This window comes from Neodiprion lecontei, chromosome 7 (assembly GCF_021901455.1).
Source record: "Neodiprion lecontei isolate iyNeoLeco1 chromosome 7, iyNeoLeco1.1, whole genome shotgun sequence".
NCBI lineage: Eukaryota > Metazoa > Arthropoda > Insecta > Hymenoptera > Diprionidae > Neodiprion > Neodiprion lecontei.
Window position 1 is genome coordinate 1,885,999 of NC_060266.1, and position 16,790 is coordinate 1,902,788.

At 37.0% G+C, this 16,790-nt stretch overlaps 1 protein-coding gene across 3 annotated transcripts in view; it reads right to left on the reverse strand.

The window, feature by feature from the left end:
- Positions 1-16,790, reverse strand: part of LOC107219216 (steroid hormone receptor ERR1) — a 37,565-nt gene that overhangs the window by 15,683 nt on the left and 5,092 nt on the right. Inside the window, exon 1 of one of the 3 annotated variants that reach the window (XM_046744906.1) lies at positions 6,979-7,951. The exons of 1 other annotated variant lie outside the window; for it this stretch is intronic. In XM_046744906.1, the coding sequence (XP_046600862.1) occupies positions 6,979-7,032 (54 nt within the window). In that variant the 5' untranslated portion in view covers positions 7,033-7,951. Of the gene's footprint in view, positions 1-6,978; positions 7,952-16,790 lie in introns of those variants that run through there. One more of the 3 variants, XM_015657370.2, reaches the window with a different exon arrangement.

Below are 16,790 nucleotides of genomic sequence, written 5' to 3' on the forward strand. Positions count from 1 at the left end.
GATAAAGAGAGCAAAAGATGAAAAGGAAACAAGAATGGCTAGACACTAGCCTAGCCTAACCAAACTTAAACTTGACTGTATGTAATATAGGTATGTAACAATGTGTGTATAAATACATACCGAGGCTTAAACATTGCAGAGACGAGTTTAAAATTAAAAATAAATACTAGGATAAATGCAAACTAGCAAAGTACCGAGAGAGAAATATCAGCAGAGAAAAATGAAAAGAAACAGATATAGAAAAACGAGGTACGCGCAGAAAAATTTTTAGCTACATGCGTCACGTGCGCATACCGTAGGTATAATAATAATAATAATAATGTATAACAATCGCTGCACAAGATGTGGCTCATACTATTTCGGCGATATATATTTTTCTTCACAATTTATTTTTCTAATAAGGGCGGGGATTTTCCCCCGTCCTCGAGACGGCAGGTATAATAATGATAATAGAAATAATCTTAGCAATGATAACAGCTAAATTAACGATAACATGAATAATAAGAAGAGTAACGGTAACGCCGATAACGTCGAGGTCGATAATATCGACGGTTAATAACAAACACGAATAATGGCAATGAAACTACTGGATAAATTTCGGACAAAAATAACCGCTCTCACGGCCAACCGAAAAATGTCTGCGACCCTGCGAATATGCACCAACGTGTGATTATTATTCGCGCGAAAAAAATGGGTGGGGTGGAGAAGGGAGAGGAGAGGAGAGAGAATTTGGTTACACATTGTACAAGGTCAGGATCGTCGGCCCGGGTTGAGGTGTGTGACGTCACCGACGTCTCGTGGCCTTAAACTTGCCACCTCTCGACGCCACGGCCACCGCACCCTCCACCCCCCACCACACCTCGTCCAACCATTTTGCTCGAGTGTTCCATAGCGTCCCGACGGCGTGCGTCGCGCGCTGCTGTCGTCTCGGGGCCACGCAGAATCGCAACTGTGAGAGATTCCGCGGAAATCGAACCCACCGCCGATGCGGTGTCGCTTTCAATTTGCTTCTTCCATTTCGTGCGATATATATATTATTTTTTCTTTTCTTTTTTTTTTTTCAAAATTCTTCCCTTTTCCTGATCACGTTACTCAAGAAGAAACATTCATTGGCAAAATATATGGGTGATATTGACGATGCGGGCGTTTGACGAGGGACAGAAATCGGAGTCGTAACAATAGAAATTGGAAGAATAGGAAAATATGAAATTTTTAAAGAAAAGAATAATAGGAAGCCAAAATATAGAAGGCAAAGAGAATTTCTATACTTGTGTTATATACAATTGTTATTCCGATGATTTTGTGTTTCATCTAATTTTAAATTCTTACTCGTAACTTTCCATACTTTGACTATTCTTCACAAAAATTTTCTGGTATGTTTTAAAAGTTGGCAAATTAAATTTCCATGTTTCTGAAAATCCGATATTGTGTAAAATTGCGTAGTCATTCTAATTTCCGAGACTAAACAATATGGGAAAGTAACCGTTCGTTTCTGACAATACACTCCCTCTTCTGCATCGATAATCAAGAAGGAAAAAAATATCGCATAACATTTCCCGAGTCGACCAGTTTTTTTTAAAACACATACATATTTATAGAAATGCAAGAAATGATATCCAAAACAATTGCAACTGTCAAGTTGTATACTTTGTTAAATTTTGGATGAGGTTGAAGTTTATATACAGCAACGTTTGTAACACGACGAAATATCACTTACATTTGTTTGTCAGTTTAAAATTACTCCGATCACGGTAGTAGTCGAGAGATCGTAAAATGTAAGCGTCTTTTGCTTTAACCCAGTTCACCGAAGTTCCGAAAAATCGTCAAATTTTGCAAAACTTTTACGATCATTCCCCTCCAAAAAATATACATCGTTCCCCTATAACCCTACAAACTTCAACCTCGTGATATTGCACGGAACGCACCGTGCATCGTATACCTATCTACTCGTAGATACACAATGAGAGAGCCAGTCCACTCTACTCCACTCCACTCGCACTCTTCCTCTCACTCTCGTTCTCACTTTCACTCTTTCTTTCAGTTTCGCTCTCTACGGTACATCGTCCTTCCTCTCACGTCTAGAACGGTGACGCAGAATCTTTTTGCACCATATTTTTTGCCGCATTTATTTTTCGCGACTGGGACCTGCGCCCTGAAGCCGCGTCTCAACTTCGCTTCATTCCCGGCGTTCGACGTTTACCGTGAGTGTATGATCATTGTATCGTTGACGCTATTTATTACTTTCCTTTCAAAGTTTTTCATTCTTCTTTGGTTTTTTTTTTCCCCTTATTTTTTCCCTATTGATGGTTTTTTCCCTATTGACGGTTATTCTATACTGTTCTGTTCGGTTCTTTTCCTTTCTTTTTCTTACACCGATATCATTGCGACTAGTTTCGTGGAAAACGATAAAAAGAGGAAGAGAAAGAGAGAAAGGGAGACAGAAAAAAAAAAAAAAAAAACGAAACGAAACAGAGAACCGCGCAAGCTCAAAAGCTCCCTTCTTTGTCACCCTCCCGACTAACTCGATAATAATCATTATCATATATAGGACATTTATCAATTTTTGTTCGATTTATTTTTTTTGGATATATACCAGTACTGCAGACACGACCACCACTTTGATTGCGCTGAGGAAATTCCTGCAGTGTATAATTGATACAGGCATATAAAAGACTGAAAATCGATATTCTGAACCTCGAATATAATTAAAGTCTTATGGGATTAAGTGAATGTCGAATTCGCGTCGCAGTTTAAATCATTTTCTTAATCTAATTTCCTTGATCGATCCCCATCGATCAATTTTCAAAATTGCATGCGAACCCGACCAGCGTCTGACTCTCACCGTTTCTTCACGTTATTTTGGTGTCGATAAAAAGATTTCTCGAGTACGAATAATCTCTGACTTCATTTCACACGGGTTTTCCTAATTATCACATTTTTCGTCGAAATTTTCAAATCTAGTTAGACGGTTCAAAAATGTTTTCAAAAAACGATAGGAAACATGGTGGAATTGACATTTCAAGTTTTATTTTCTGAATTTCTCGCTAAAAATGACTAATGAGAAAAAAAATGCTCATCGTTCAAGAAAAATTCATCAAATTTCCGTGTTTTTGTATTTTTTTTTTTTTCAAGGCATCGTTTGAACCGTTTAATTAGATTGAATAATTTCCAAGCAAAATTCAATAATTAGAAAAACCCAGAGCTCTTTCATACTCGAGAAATCTCTTTGTCGACAACTAAATAATAATAATAATAATAAAAAAAAACGAATCATCAAAAACGGAGGTCCGATTTGCGTACGGGGTTTGGTGGAATAGCCCATATATAAATAATACGCACACGTATGCGCATGCGCATATTAACGAGAGATGACTTGGCTTAATCGTCATACATAAATCACCTCGTGTTTCAGCTGTTCTCTTAACGCAATGCAACGCAATGCAACGCAACGTAACGTAACGTACAAGGACATGAGAATGTAAGTTCAGGGTTAGATCGCGACAAAACAACGTTGAAAGGCACACGGTAGTAGAGTTTCCTCGTCACCTTATCACTTTCTCTCCCCCCCCCTCTTTCTCTCTCTCTTTCGCCCTTTCCTTCCTTGTCACTTTTAGCACCGCACATGAATCACACATACATACACATGCGCCACCTCCCATGCTCACATTACGCCCACATCCCTGTACAAGTAATTGCATTATACCTACATATTCTCACGCGATACGCGATACACAATAAATAATTGGCGAACATATAATAGCTCGGGTATCTAACTCAGGTATATAAATATTTTATACACACACCTATACGCAACATGTATAATATTGTTGCACGGCTATTGTACGTATAACGACGGGGATTTCATCGTGTAAGGCAATTTGTGGTGGGCAAAAATTTTATAACCCACTATTTTTATTTTTTTTTTTTCAACTCCGTACCTAAACGTACAAATATACATATGTGTGTGTGTATGTACATACGTGTGTGTATATATATATATATATATATATATATATATATACACATTATAATGTCTGTCTTCCAGCAAGTTTTCTCATTCTCTGTACACAGCTGGCACAGGTATTTATACCACACCCATGTATATATGTACGCATATACATATATACATATATATATATATATATATATATATATATATATATATATATATATATACACCTAACAATTTATCTGTATATGAATACGCGCGTACAAAAAAATAAGGTATAAAAAAAAAAAAAAAAAATAACAGGTCGAAAATGCAAAAAATATATACATACATACAGCACATCGGTTATATACTGTAATACATGCCTGTATTTGTGTATGTATTATTACGTAGAAGCGTGTAAAATGAGAAAGATTATTATTAAACCTTTGTACCAAAATGAGCGTGTGTGTGTTTGAGGACGACGGAGATGGAAATAAAATTGCGAACAATAGAAAATTGGATGATTTGTAAGAGAAAATTATCAGGGGTTGTAGAAATTTTCGTGATAGAACGGCGTAGAAAAGAAAATTGTAGATACAGGTATAAAGTAACGTGGACAGATAGAAAAAGAGGTAAGATAATAGAAGAGAAAATATTATTATACATAGATTACTTCGCCTTGAATTTTTCATCCATGAAAGAGGTAACTGAGGTAAAAGAACGTTCTATGCACGTATAATATATTATAACGTATCCATGGCATTACAAATAATACGGCTGTTGCATTGGACTAGATTAGATTAGATTAAATGAAATTAAACGCAAGTATTTTTTTTTTTTTTTAGGTGTGGGTAGCCGGGCAAGAATAAAACATAAATCGCGCGTGTGAAAAATTAAGTGAAAAAAGAATTAAGTAGTCGGAAATGAAAAGTATCGTGCAAATTGACAAAAACACGAGAAGCTCTGCGTGACCCTATTTTGCATTATTACAGTTTATGAAAAATGTTGATATACAACAACGGCGATGATAATAACCATGTGGCAAAATTCGGTTGAGTCTAGATTTATCGATGATGGTATAACAAACTGCATAACACGGTATCTGAATGTTGTATGTAAATCTACCCACCGGCAGCACTGTATTCACACTGTTACCATCACCGCGATGTTGCAGTGTCAATGTTAATGAAATAATTAAGCCTGACGTAACCGAGCCGCCGCTGCAAATGGTATATCGAAACGATCCGTGATCATCATCGTTGTCGCCATTCTCGCCTGCCTTGTATGCTTTGCGGAGCACGTTGTGCGGGGGAAAAAAAAAAAAAAGAAAAAGAACGACGAGAGAAGCCAAACTAAACGATACGAAAAGAGAGCGCGGCGAAGGAAGTAAAAGAAGCGACGATTGAGGAGGAAAAGATAAAAATAAATAAACAAACGAAGCAAGAGGAAAAAAAGATACGCGCGGCGGAATCGACGAATTGAATTGAAATTGTAAGGTCGATAGGGTTTTAGAAAATGGTTAAGAGAAAAAACAAACGGAACGGAAAGAAGATGGAAAAAAATAAATAAATAAATAAATAAGAAAGCATAGACGAGGCGAGAAGTTCGATTCATGATAATCGAACGGTAAAAATTAAACGGAGAAACAATTCCGATAATGAGATGAGGGATGGAGAGGGGGAAAGAAATGAATACCGAAAAAGAAGAGAGAGAGAGAAAAAAAGATGTAAAAACGTTACGCCTGCCGGCAGCGATAAAAAAATTTGAGACAAAAAAACATTAAAAACGTGTCGTAACAACTCATGCCGTATTTTAATACCGTATGCACCGTTGTACGTACATGGATTTCTACATCAGGGTTCGTACGCTTTTTGGAATCCGAAATTCCCTGACTATTCCAGGTGTTCCAGTCTGAAAATAGGATTTTTTTTCAGTAACCTTCCAAGAAATATGCCGCTGATTAATGACAATTTTTTTGCATATTGATACTAATACCTTCAATATTACCTAGTAATTAATTTACTGTCCGACTACTAATTTACAAACAACAGCCAGCGATTTTCAGTAAGAAAAAAACGGAAGGAGGTTTCATATCAAGTAACGTACGTATAAGAACGAGTTTATTTCTTCAAGAAACTTAAAATTCCAGTCTTATTTTAGAAATTCCCTGACTTTTTCCTGAATTTTCCCTGCTGTAAGAAACTCCCCGAGTTTTCCAGGTTTTCCCTGTGCGTACAAACCCTGTACATATAGATGTATGTATAAACAGACGGATGAGTGTACAACTTGCGACTGCATAATTACATATTATTCGCATTTTATAGTGTCTTATTGTTATTCTTGTTCGTGAAATTGGGAATACCGAAATGTTATACATAAATACGTAGATCCATATGTGTTTATATATATATATATATATATGTTCACATACGTACATCCATACATGCCTACATCCGCGCGTTAATATATTCCGAAAGAAACTTAAACGTAAACAAAGAGATGTATTATACTAGTCGTGTATGCGTTTGTGCGCGTATGTTTGTACGGGTACAAGATGTAGCGACTCGAGTTAACATTTTTTTTTTTTTAATAATCTGTTTCGTTTTTCGCCTCTCCGGCCTTCCTCTTCTTATTCTAGCATGATCGCCAGTCGGCGTGCGACGCCAAACCGTTTAATTTAGCGCGATATCGTGCAGTGCATCATAAAAAATTCGGAATGATAATTTATTTTTTTTTTTTTTTACCTCGTTTTTCCCCGCTGTACACTCGTCATTTGAATAAAAATTTATAGAGACGACAAGCAGTACAGTCGAAGAGGAAAAAGAAGAAGTCGAAGAAGAGGAAAATGTACGCGTAACTTGGATAATTTGATTACGAAGTGAAATTTTCGATCAATCAAGATGGGGGGGAGGGGGGGGAGGGCGACAAGAAAAATAGTCCGAAACAAAACGGAGAAAAAAAAAATTAAATAAATAAACAAACGGAAACAATGAGAATAAATATGAAAAATAAATATACGTTTAGTTAGAGACAGTTTCGTGACATACCACATCGTACATCCACGCATCCATGGTGGTGTCGCAGGTGACTCCGGGGTACATTAAAACACGTATTTCAGGTAAATCCGTAGTCGAAGATCAGAAGACCGGTGTAGCGATCCGCCAGCAGAGTCAACACCCGAATCAAAACAGAAACTGTCGATATAAGTTGTTGCTCCGAAGGGAGGAAGAAAAAGAAAAAAAAAAAAAAAAAAAAAAAACGAAGAAACTTGAGAAAAAGTAAGAACTCAACACTTGTTTATTTCGTCCATAGAAACTCGTTCACTTTCCTTGGTTCGCTTTATCGTCTCTCGTTCGCACCACGAGAATAAGCAGTTTAGCTAATTTGTTTTTATTATTATTGTATTTGTTCTGTTGTGTAAATTATCTATCTACGTCTACGGTATTATTAATTGCTTAAACTCGACCCCTCGACTGTCAACCGATCGGTTTCTCAGCACCGTTTGAAATCGGCAACGCGGCCGAGATCAACAAAAACAAAAACAGCAACGAAGAAACACTGACCGATTTGGCACACCCTGTATTATTGTTATAGTCGCCGTTGCGCTCGGTGATTGGTATTAACAATTTTTCAGAAGCGCGCATGACGATCGGAAAAAGTGAGATAGAGGAGTGAGGGTGGGAGGGAGGGAGGGAGGGAGGAAAGGAAGGAGATCGCAGAGGGAAAAACGGAAAGGTTTCTCAAAGGCGAGGGAGTGCAGGTACTGCGAAGTTGAAACGGGGCAGTGAAAACGGCAGAGACGGGCGAAGATTCGGCCTCGCGCGGCGAGTCTGAACTCGACGGTACCGTATCTACTGAAAAACTGAACGTCGCCGGCGCGCCGCCCGAGAATTCGGCGTCTCTGTGTGACGCCCGTTTCGCTGCGTCTCGCTGCGTTTCGCTGCGTGTTTCGTTCCGTTCCGTTTCGTCGCGTTGCGTTACGTTGCGTGCGTTGCGCCGCGCGCCCGATCTCGACTAGACTTTACTACTGGAGCTTCGGCCGGCCGGCCGTTCCCTCTCCAATTGGAGACGCCGCCTGCCGCCAACGCCGCCGCGCCTCTCGCGCCTCTCGCTCCTTCCTTTTCCCCCAATTCCCGGCCTTCGCAGCGGCTCCTAATCATCCTCGTCGTCATCCTCGTCGTCGTGTGTGTATTGTGTGTCCGTCTCGATTTAATCAGGGCCGCGACGGAAATCGGAGTGTACAAAACTCGCAAAAATTGTCAGGTTGTTGGCAAAATTTTCTCGAAAAAAAAAATCATATGACTTCAGACAAACACTTATGAAACATAAGCGATCAGGTTTAATATAGGCTACGAATTTTGTGGAAAACATTTTTCTCCAAGATCGACGCTCATCGAAAGAAAATAGAAAAACTGATTCTTGTCAGTTTTGACCTTGACAATCAAATTTGCGGGTATTTTCACTATCATATTCGCGATGATCAGCTAGTCAAAATACACGGGTATACGAAATTTGAAGTTGATCGGAGGTATGGACCTTTTGGGAACTACACCCTTAGAATCTGTTTTCACAAAATTACCCCCACTTTTTTTAACATTAATTATTCCTACTGTCATGCCTCGGAAATGGTCGCGTAATTAGTGTTTAAGATAATTAGCAGATATTGGTATAATTAAATTAAGCAGCTGTTACATCGAAGTAGAAATTGAAAAATTATTCAATTTTTCGTTTGTTATTATTACTAAACAGGGAAAAAATATTCGCAAACAAAGCAGAAATATCTTTACGATATTTTCCTAATTTCGATGAGGATTTCACGAATTTCCCTGAGATTTCCCCAAGCTTCCAAGAATTCCCTGATTTCCCAGTTCTGTTACCAGCCTGAGTTTTTATCGTCGCCGTCTTTCAAACGGACCGATATAATCGACAGGAGATTCCCCGCCAAATCGAACCCTGACCGTATCGGAATCTTGAAAGCCACGGTTTCTTTTCATTCGTTCCCACGTTTCGTTTTAGTAGTTACATAGATTTCCGATCTCTTTTCATTCTCGGTCTTTAGTTTACCTACGAAATTTTAAAAGCCGATAGAAACTGAAGGAATAAAATATCGGCTCGGTACGTCTGCAAAAGCGGTTCTGCCGCACTCCTTACACGATAATATTGCATGCATGTTTTATAAGTGGAGCAAAATTTAATCGAAGATAAGTTTTTCGCGATAATAACAATATACAGATACGACGAATCTGTACTTTGGTAGACAACAGCACCTAGGATAATGCGTTTCAACGTCGCCTACCCAGTAGAAATATGCGACAAAATGAAATTACGCTCTCCGACGATCAGCTCGGATTCGGTAAACTCCAATTATTACGTACGCGAATTGTCACGGACACACACGTGATAATAACAATATACATTCATCTGACTGCACATACGAATTTATCTATTTTTCTCTTTCTCTCTATTTTTAGGTCTGTGCAGGAAGATGAAAACAACAAGAGAATTTTGTCAACTTGACTAACATCATATTTTTAATGAATGTTTTTATTTTTAGAATTTTAAAATTTCTACGATGCGATTGTCGCAAAACTATTTCAAGCGGGCTCGATACACGCAAATATTATAATTCTCCAAGACCTGCTGCGTCTGTGCTGTATAATATTGGCATGCGAGAAATTCTCTAGCCCAGAGAGTAGCATAGAATGAAAAATAGAGAAACTGAGAGCGGGGAGTAATCAATAAACGAATGACCCTTAATTAAGTTTTCGTTTATCCGTTTAAATCTAACAAAGTATTTACATATACACACTACGATGATTAATGCACCTACGTGTGTAATAAATGTATCCCTACGTGCAAGTATAATCTAATAAATGATGTGTATCCGTTAAACAACGGCTTACGCCAACGATTTGAAAAGCAAATACACCCGCATATAGACGCCTGTTAGAGAGCTGTGTACATGGTATAATATAATATAAATACAGACTGCACACGAAACGCGAACGAACTAATCGACCATGTTATGGTTTGCAATTACCAACAGAGGCAACAACGAAACCCTTCGACAATGGCCTTATCTTACAATCTCTCTCGCGTTAGAAATAGAAAAAAAAAAAAATGCACCCGAGTATCGTTAAAAAATTAATTTTTTTTTTTTGATTTTTCACCACCGCACCTTGTAATTTCTCAAAACATCTCTCGAGAAAATTCTTCCATTCTCAATCATTCTCGTATATATTGTAATACAACGAAAAAAAACCAGTAATAGAAGAGTCGAATTTAACTCGAGGCTGATACTTTAGTTACGAGAAGAAGAAAATAAAATAAAATTGTGCAAGCTACAAACTTATTTCCCACCTTCCGATTATTCGTTATTATTTCATTAGTTACACTACAATGTGTACATAAAAAGTAACATACCGAACGATTTTCTACACCGTGGGTAAATTTTTTTTTTTTTATTTTTTCCTACTCCACCAAGCACAGTCGATGATCGTTGTGTTGCTAATATTTTACAGTTGGGACACGAACCTCACCCCCCCGCCAATGTGCGAAAAATCGAGGGTGCGGAGAGGTGGATGAGGGGGTGAGGGGGGGGGTTTACGGGTCACGGACGAACGCGACGTGCGAGATGGGCCGGCGTCGCGGTCGTCTCTCCGTCCCGGGGTTTTTGGCACTCACAGACACAGCCGCAGCTCACGTTTCCATACACGTACTTTGCAGACGGGAAATTTCGGAGCTCGCGCGCCCGTACAAAGTAAAACGTACATTGTAATAAGTATGAATAATATAAATATAATAACGGCGTTTTGAAAATATTACAATCGTTTTTAGATTTCGTTTTTTATTTATTTTATTTATTTTTTTTTTTTTTTTTGCCTTCCATCATTCTACTTTTTATTTCCAGCGAATTGCAGGTTTCCCCGCTAATTGGGTTTCACGGATAATTTGAGTGCGATTGGTACGCAACGTTACACCTGTGTAATTTGAATTTTGGCAAAAATTGGGAAAAATTGTGTCTGCGTGCACGAGGGAAAAAATAAAAAAAAAAAAAAAAATAAATAAAAATCTCTACAGAGAGAGGGGAAATAAAAAGATTTGTTGCAGGTATATTACGTATTCTCTGTAACGATTATAAGAGTAATTTTCGCAACTGCGCAATTACTTTTAACAACTGAAATTTCGTTCGCACGAAGACGTAAAAATTTTCTTTATTTCCCCGGGAGTGCAATCAATATACTTGTATTATATGTAATTAGGCAGGCTTATAAAGGTTTTAATCGCTTAAGGTTCGTATTTGAACCAATCATGATGCATGTTAATTTTTTTCCTACGTCAAATTGTCCGATCGTAAAGAAAATTACACACGTATATGGGAAATTCCATGGGAACCCGACCAACGTTTGACCCGCAACTCTTCTGATTTTGTTGCAAATTTTTTCAGCAATTGTTTCAACTCTGTAACGGTACTCTGGATTTTTTTTCAGTTTCTTTATTCAACCGCTCGGTTACTTATAAATATTTAAAGTAACTTTGAAGAAAATCTGTGCTAAAATTCTCAAAAAAATTCTTAAAAATTGTATTTTCTATGCAATTCATTTCAAGACCGGTTCCATCAGGGAACGATTTTTTTCATCGACTTTGTACTGAAACTCGTCTAGAAACGTTCTAAGCGAAAGGCGGAATTTTTGAACATTTTTTAGGGGAATTTTCAGACTGTTTAAACAATTTTTTAGTAGACCAAAAATATTCAAAATGCTGAAAAAAGTAAGAAATAAAATCGGCCCGTAATAAGCCTGGTCTTAGAAATGTTTAGCATAGAAGATACAGTGTCTGAGAATTTTTTGAAGATTTAAAAAAACATTCCTTTCAAAATCACTCTCAATGTTTATAAATAATTGCCCAGTTGATTTTAAAGTGTAAAAAATCAATCATGATACTGTTTCAGAGTTGAGAAATTTACTGAAATAATCAAAAATGATTCGCGCGGAATTCGCGTGTATAAATTACAAGTAAAATTCATCATCAGATTCTAGGACTTCGGGAAAACAGAAAACAAATCATCATAGAAACAGCATTAGAATAAAATAACTATTTTCCTAGAAAGATGTTTTCGCTTTCTCCAATGACACATGCTGTACGACAATTGGCGTGATAAAAAAGCACGAAGATTCGAAACGGCGGTTTTTTTTTTCTTTTTTTTGTTTCATCTCCACGTTTTTATCCAGCTTCTTTATTTCTTTCTCTTCCTCGTCAACCTGCACACATAAAACGCGGTTTCACACGAATGCAGGGTTGCTCGGTCTTCGCCACATGCGGCTCTTTCCATTCGCCAAAACTCATGACGATGATGCAGCAGCAGCAGCAGCAGCATCGGGAATATTTATAATACTGCAGGAGGAGAGAGTGGCCGAGAAAGAGGGAGAAAATCGGGGGAGACGAGGGAAAAGGCGAGAGACGGGGGCGGCAGCACCGACTATGGCCTTGAACTTGACTGCTGCGCCGTTTTTGCAGCGCGCAGCCACGGCCCTCCACGTCGACGTAGTCGTCGTCCTCGTCCCCGTCGTCGTCGACGTCGCCGTCGTCGTCCGCCGAAAACAACAGACGCCCATAGGCGTAATTTTTATATTATTACCGAGGACTTGACAGGGTTGCCAATAATATTCGATTATAAAAATTGCCCGACTCGTTCGCGCGTATTTCGCCTCAATGAAAATTGAAACAAATGAAAGGGAGGAAAAAAAAAAAAAAATGTAACTTCATCTTCAAACGTTACAATTTCCTAATTTCAAAAGTCTTTGTACTTCATTTAACGAATTATTCGCTAAAACTGTAACGTTTCGCGTAACCGTAGAAAAAAGATTTGAGTTGCAATTCTTGCAATAATTTTTTGTTTTTTTTTTTCTTTCAATTGAAAAGTAAAGATCTATGATTATTAAAGGTTCTCTGCAAGTATAGAACCGAACGCTGTAATAATTCTGATATTCGTGCCGGTAAAGATATTTTACATGGGTTAAATTTTTTTTATCACTTTTCTATGGAAACAAATTTTATTCGAATTAGATTATTATACTGAACTGTGTTGAAGAATTTATTTCACGCATGTAACAAGATAGTGGATAAAATTGTACGATACTCTACGTACCATAAATTCAAATTTCGTTGGATTACGTTGATTTTTATTCCTCGTTCAATATATCTATAAATAATAACGAAAATGAAAGTAAAGAAGAAAAAAAAAAGTAATACCAGCACCAAATAGAGCTTTTGAAGAAATGGAAGAACGATCAACCAATCAATCGTTTACTAAAATTATTCGAATGATCGGTACTTTCAATTTTCATTGTTAAAAAACCGAGAATAATACGTAAGGCGATTAAATCGAACCAACGATTTTTTTCCTCCCTAATTTTTCCAACACGTACTTTATACCGAGTTGTTATTTCGTTTTTTTTTTCGCAACGAATGTTACACACGTGAAAGAAGGAGAAGAAGAAGATGAGGAGGAACCGAAAATGGAAGGTAAAAAAGGAAAAATCTATCTAAATCTAATCTAAATTTCAGGTCCTAGTCTCAATAGCGGAATTATTTTTCGACAATTGAAAGCACTTTGAAATTTCATGTAGAAGTATTCATCTATCTTTCACTTATTATATCGAATAGGTATCTCAGCAAGTACGACAATGATAATAACTGATAGTTTAATCAAATAAATTGATATTGAATTGCTTAGAGTTGATGTGAGTAGAAGACCAAAAACCGATTGTGAGTAAGAATAATCGAGTGTCTGTCGATTAATCGAGTTTGAAAAATAATCGATCGTATATACTCGATGAATAGGAGAAAAAATAATCGATCATTTTTGGTCATACTCAAGACTGCTGATATGATATTTTGCAAGGTTCTACGCCAATGTATCTGGATGTTCCATCCGGCACCACACCAGCGAGAGTTGAGGTAGGCAGACTGTATAACAGCCTGGTCGATATCACGCTCTCACTTTCGCATGCTGCTGCTGCCGCGACGATGTGTACATATATATATATATATACATATACACACACCCACACACAAATATGCATATATATACGTGCGGTAAATATCGCACACACAGCGAATACGCACAATCGGTGAATTACAGGTGTGTATGTAAAACGAGGATTCGGGTGTTTATAATACGTATGTACACACATGTAATATATTTATATATATATATACACGCGGAGTTTTAAAAACGATCCCAGCAAAATATCTACGATATTACGATCGCGTACGGAAGAATTATTGCGTTTCATTTAGCAAATGAAAAAATATGAAGGAAAGAGAAAAGAGAAAAAAAAACAACATTTCGGAACTTATTGTTGAGAAGAGACGATATATATATATATAAAATAATAGGAGGGTGGGTAAAAAATTTTATACTCGCGAGAACTATAAATATGTAACTGTATGTTAATCGAGACGCGGAAATTGTTTTATCACTTCCTTGTCTATGGAATGTATTTTTTACGATCGTCTGTTCGCGCGATCGAAATTCGTTGATTCGATGAGGGAGAATGAATGAAAATAAAGAAAAAAAAAAAAAAAAAATGACCGAAACTGTACAATCGCGAGTGAGGGTGAAAATGAATTTATCAACGTTGAGCCAACGTACGTTACTGAATGTTTTTTTTTTTTTTTTTTCTTTGCATTTCATTGATTCGTCATATTTTTTTCCCTTGCCGATGAGTGCAACCCGCGATGAGGTAATGACAAAGAAGCAGATAAACTAAACCGGGTAAAAACATGGACAAGGTGAAGAATTGAATACAAAAAGATAAAAAAAAAAAAGAAAGAAAGGTACAAAAACAGGTGTAAGTACATCGGATCGACGACGACGACGAAAGAAATTACATCATCAAATTTGTATGTCATTATTATTGGATTATTCGTGTATCATCATTGTTACAATATTTATTCAATGTTATATTATTTTTTCCGTTACCGTTCTTGTTTTTTTTTTTTTATTTTTTTTTTTTTTTATATATCGACGGGAAGTTTTTTGAATTATTTTCATCATTTTCCCAACCTCCTCGTCGCTTATATCGCAGCGATGACGCGATCGTGTTTGAATTGCGAATTTTTTTTGTCACAATTGCACGAAATTAGAACAAATTGGGTTACTTACGTACAAACACACCCGCGCACAACATCGTATATATAAATACACGTATCGACGTACCATGTACTTACGTACACGTGTGTCGATACAGATACTAGCTCGCGGCAAAAGGAGACGGAGTGATGGAAAAAGGAGAAAACAAAGGGAGAGAAAATGTGAGCGATGAACGAGCGGCAAGGTGGAAATTTTTTTTTTTTTTTTTTTTAAATAAAACGAGGAAAAAAATTTCACTGGATAGGAAAAATATACATTTCTTACTTTTTCTTCGTTTCGAAACACGCAGTTTACACATCGTGTGTATAGATTCGTGCACTGTATGCATAGGATACGATAGAGGATCGTCGAGTACAAAGCCGCGGCTACGAGGTAACAACACGCGTAACGCGTCGTAACATCGCGAACGAAATGCAAATATATATATAAGAGTACAAGTAACATATGCAGCACGGCGTGCAGAAAATCGTCGAACAAAGCGAAGTTTGGTGCCAGAATATGGAATGAAATACGAACAGGGACAAATATTTATACCCACGTTACAAATTTTTCGCATTCCTTTTTGCTTCCAGCCTGACAGACGTCTCAAAATTTTTCTCACAGTCTTTTCAAAACTTCGGTGTTACCTTTTTTTAATCTCAATTTTTTTATCCACCAGCGAGATGAGATTTGAAAAAACGAAATCGTCAAACCAATTTCGAAAACGTCATTTTTATAAAAATTTAACAACTTCGCACCGATCTTATGATTTTTAAGCATGCCATATTTTTTTTTCGCAAGTTTTTTATCTTTCCACGTTGGAATTGTTTTTGGTTTTTTTTTTTTTTTTATTTCATCACATGCCGGGATCTAAATAGATTGCAGAATCGCATTATTTCCACGATCACGTGATCTATTTAGATCGGGGAAGTAGGAAAGAATAGAACTAAAAAGAAAAAAAATAAAATAAAATACTTCAATTCCGACACAAAGAAACTAAAAACTTGGCCCCATACATATTGTTATACGCATGTATCTATGTTTAAATTACTGACCTCGCTAATACAGATGTATTTACATCTTGCATGTATACATAGGCGTATTCGCGAAATATAAATTTGCATGCAAACAGAAGAGATGAAGAGACTAGAACGCTTATCTACAGTCTATAAATACACACGCAGAATTTTTAGATCGCTGCATGTATGCGTCACGTGTAATATCGTAGTGTAAATTTTACACATATATGTATAATCTGTGCATAAACGGTGAGTGACAACATTGAAATTTTAAACGCATTCCAGTGATGATATTTTCTCAAGTTTTTTTCTTTTTCCCACTGCAGACGTATTATATATTGTATACGGTAGAATGAGTATCGATAGAATCGGTACGCAATGCGTAAAAATGCGTTGCGTAAGGAAAAAAAACTCGGACAGAATAGTGGAGAAAAAAGAACGAGCGAGAGAGGAATAAGCAAAGATAATTCAAATTTTTTTTAATCGAATTAAACGAAATTTACGCTTGAAATTCGGTAAAAAAAAAAAATCGTCACACGATCGTCGAAAGTTACAATCGCGTCTCCCCACAAATTATTACATACTCATAATATGTGTACAGATAACAAATGCTTATAAAACTCTTACGTGCGTTTCGACGTGTACGTGTGTATTATTTTTCTTCTCATTCTCTGACACACACATTCTCTCTCTCTTTTTTTTT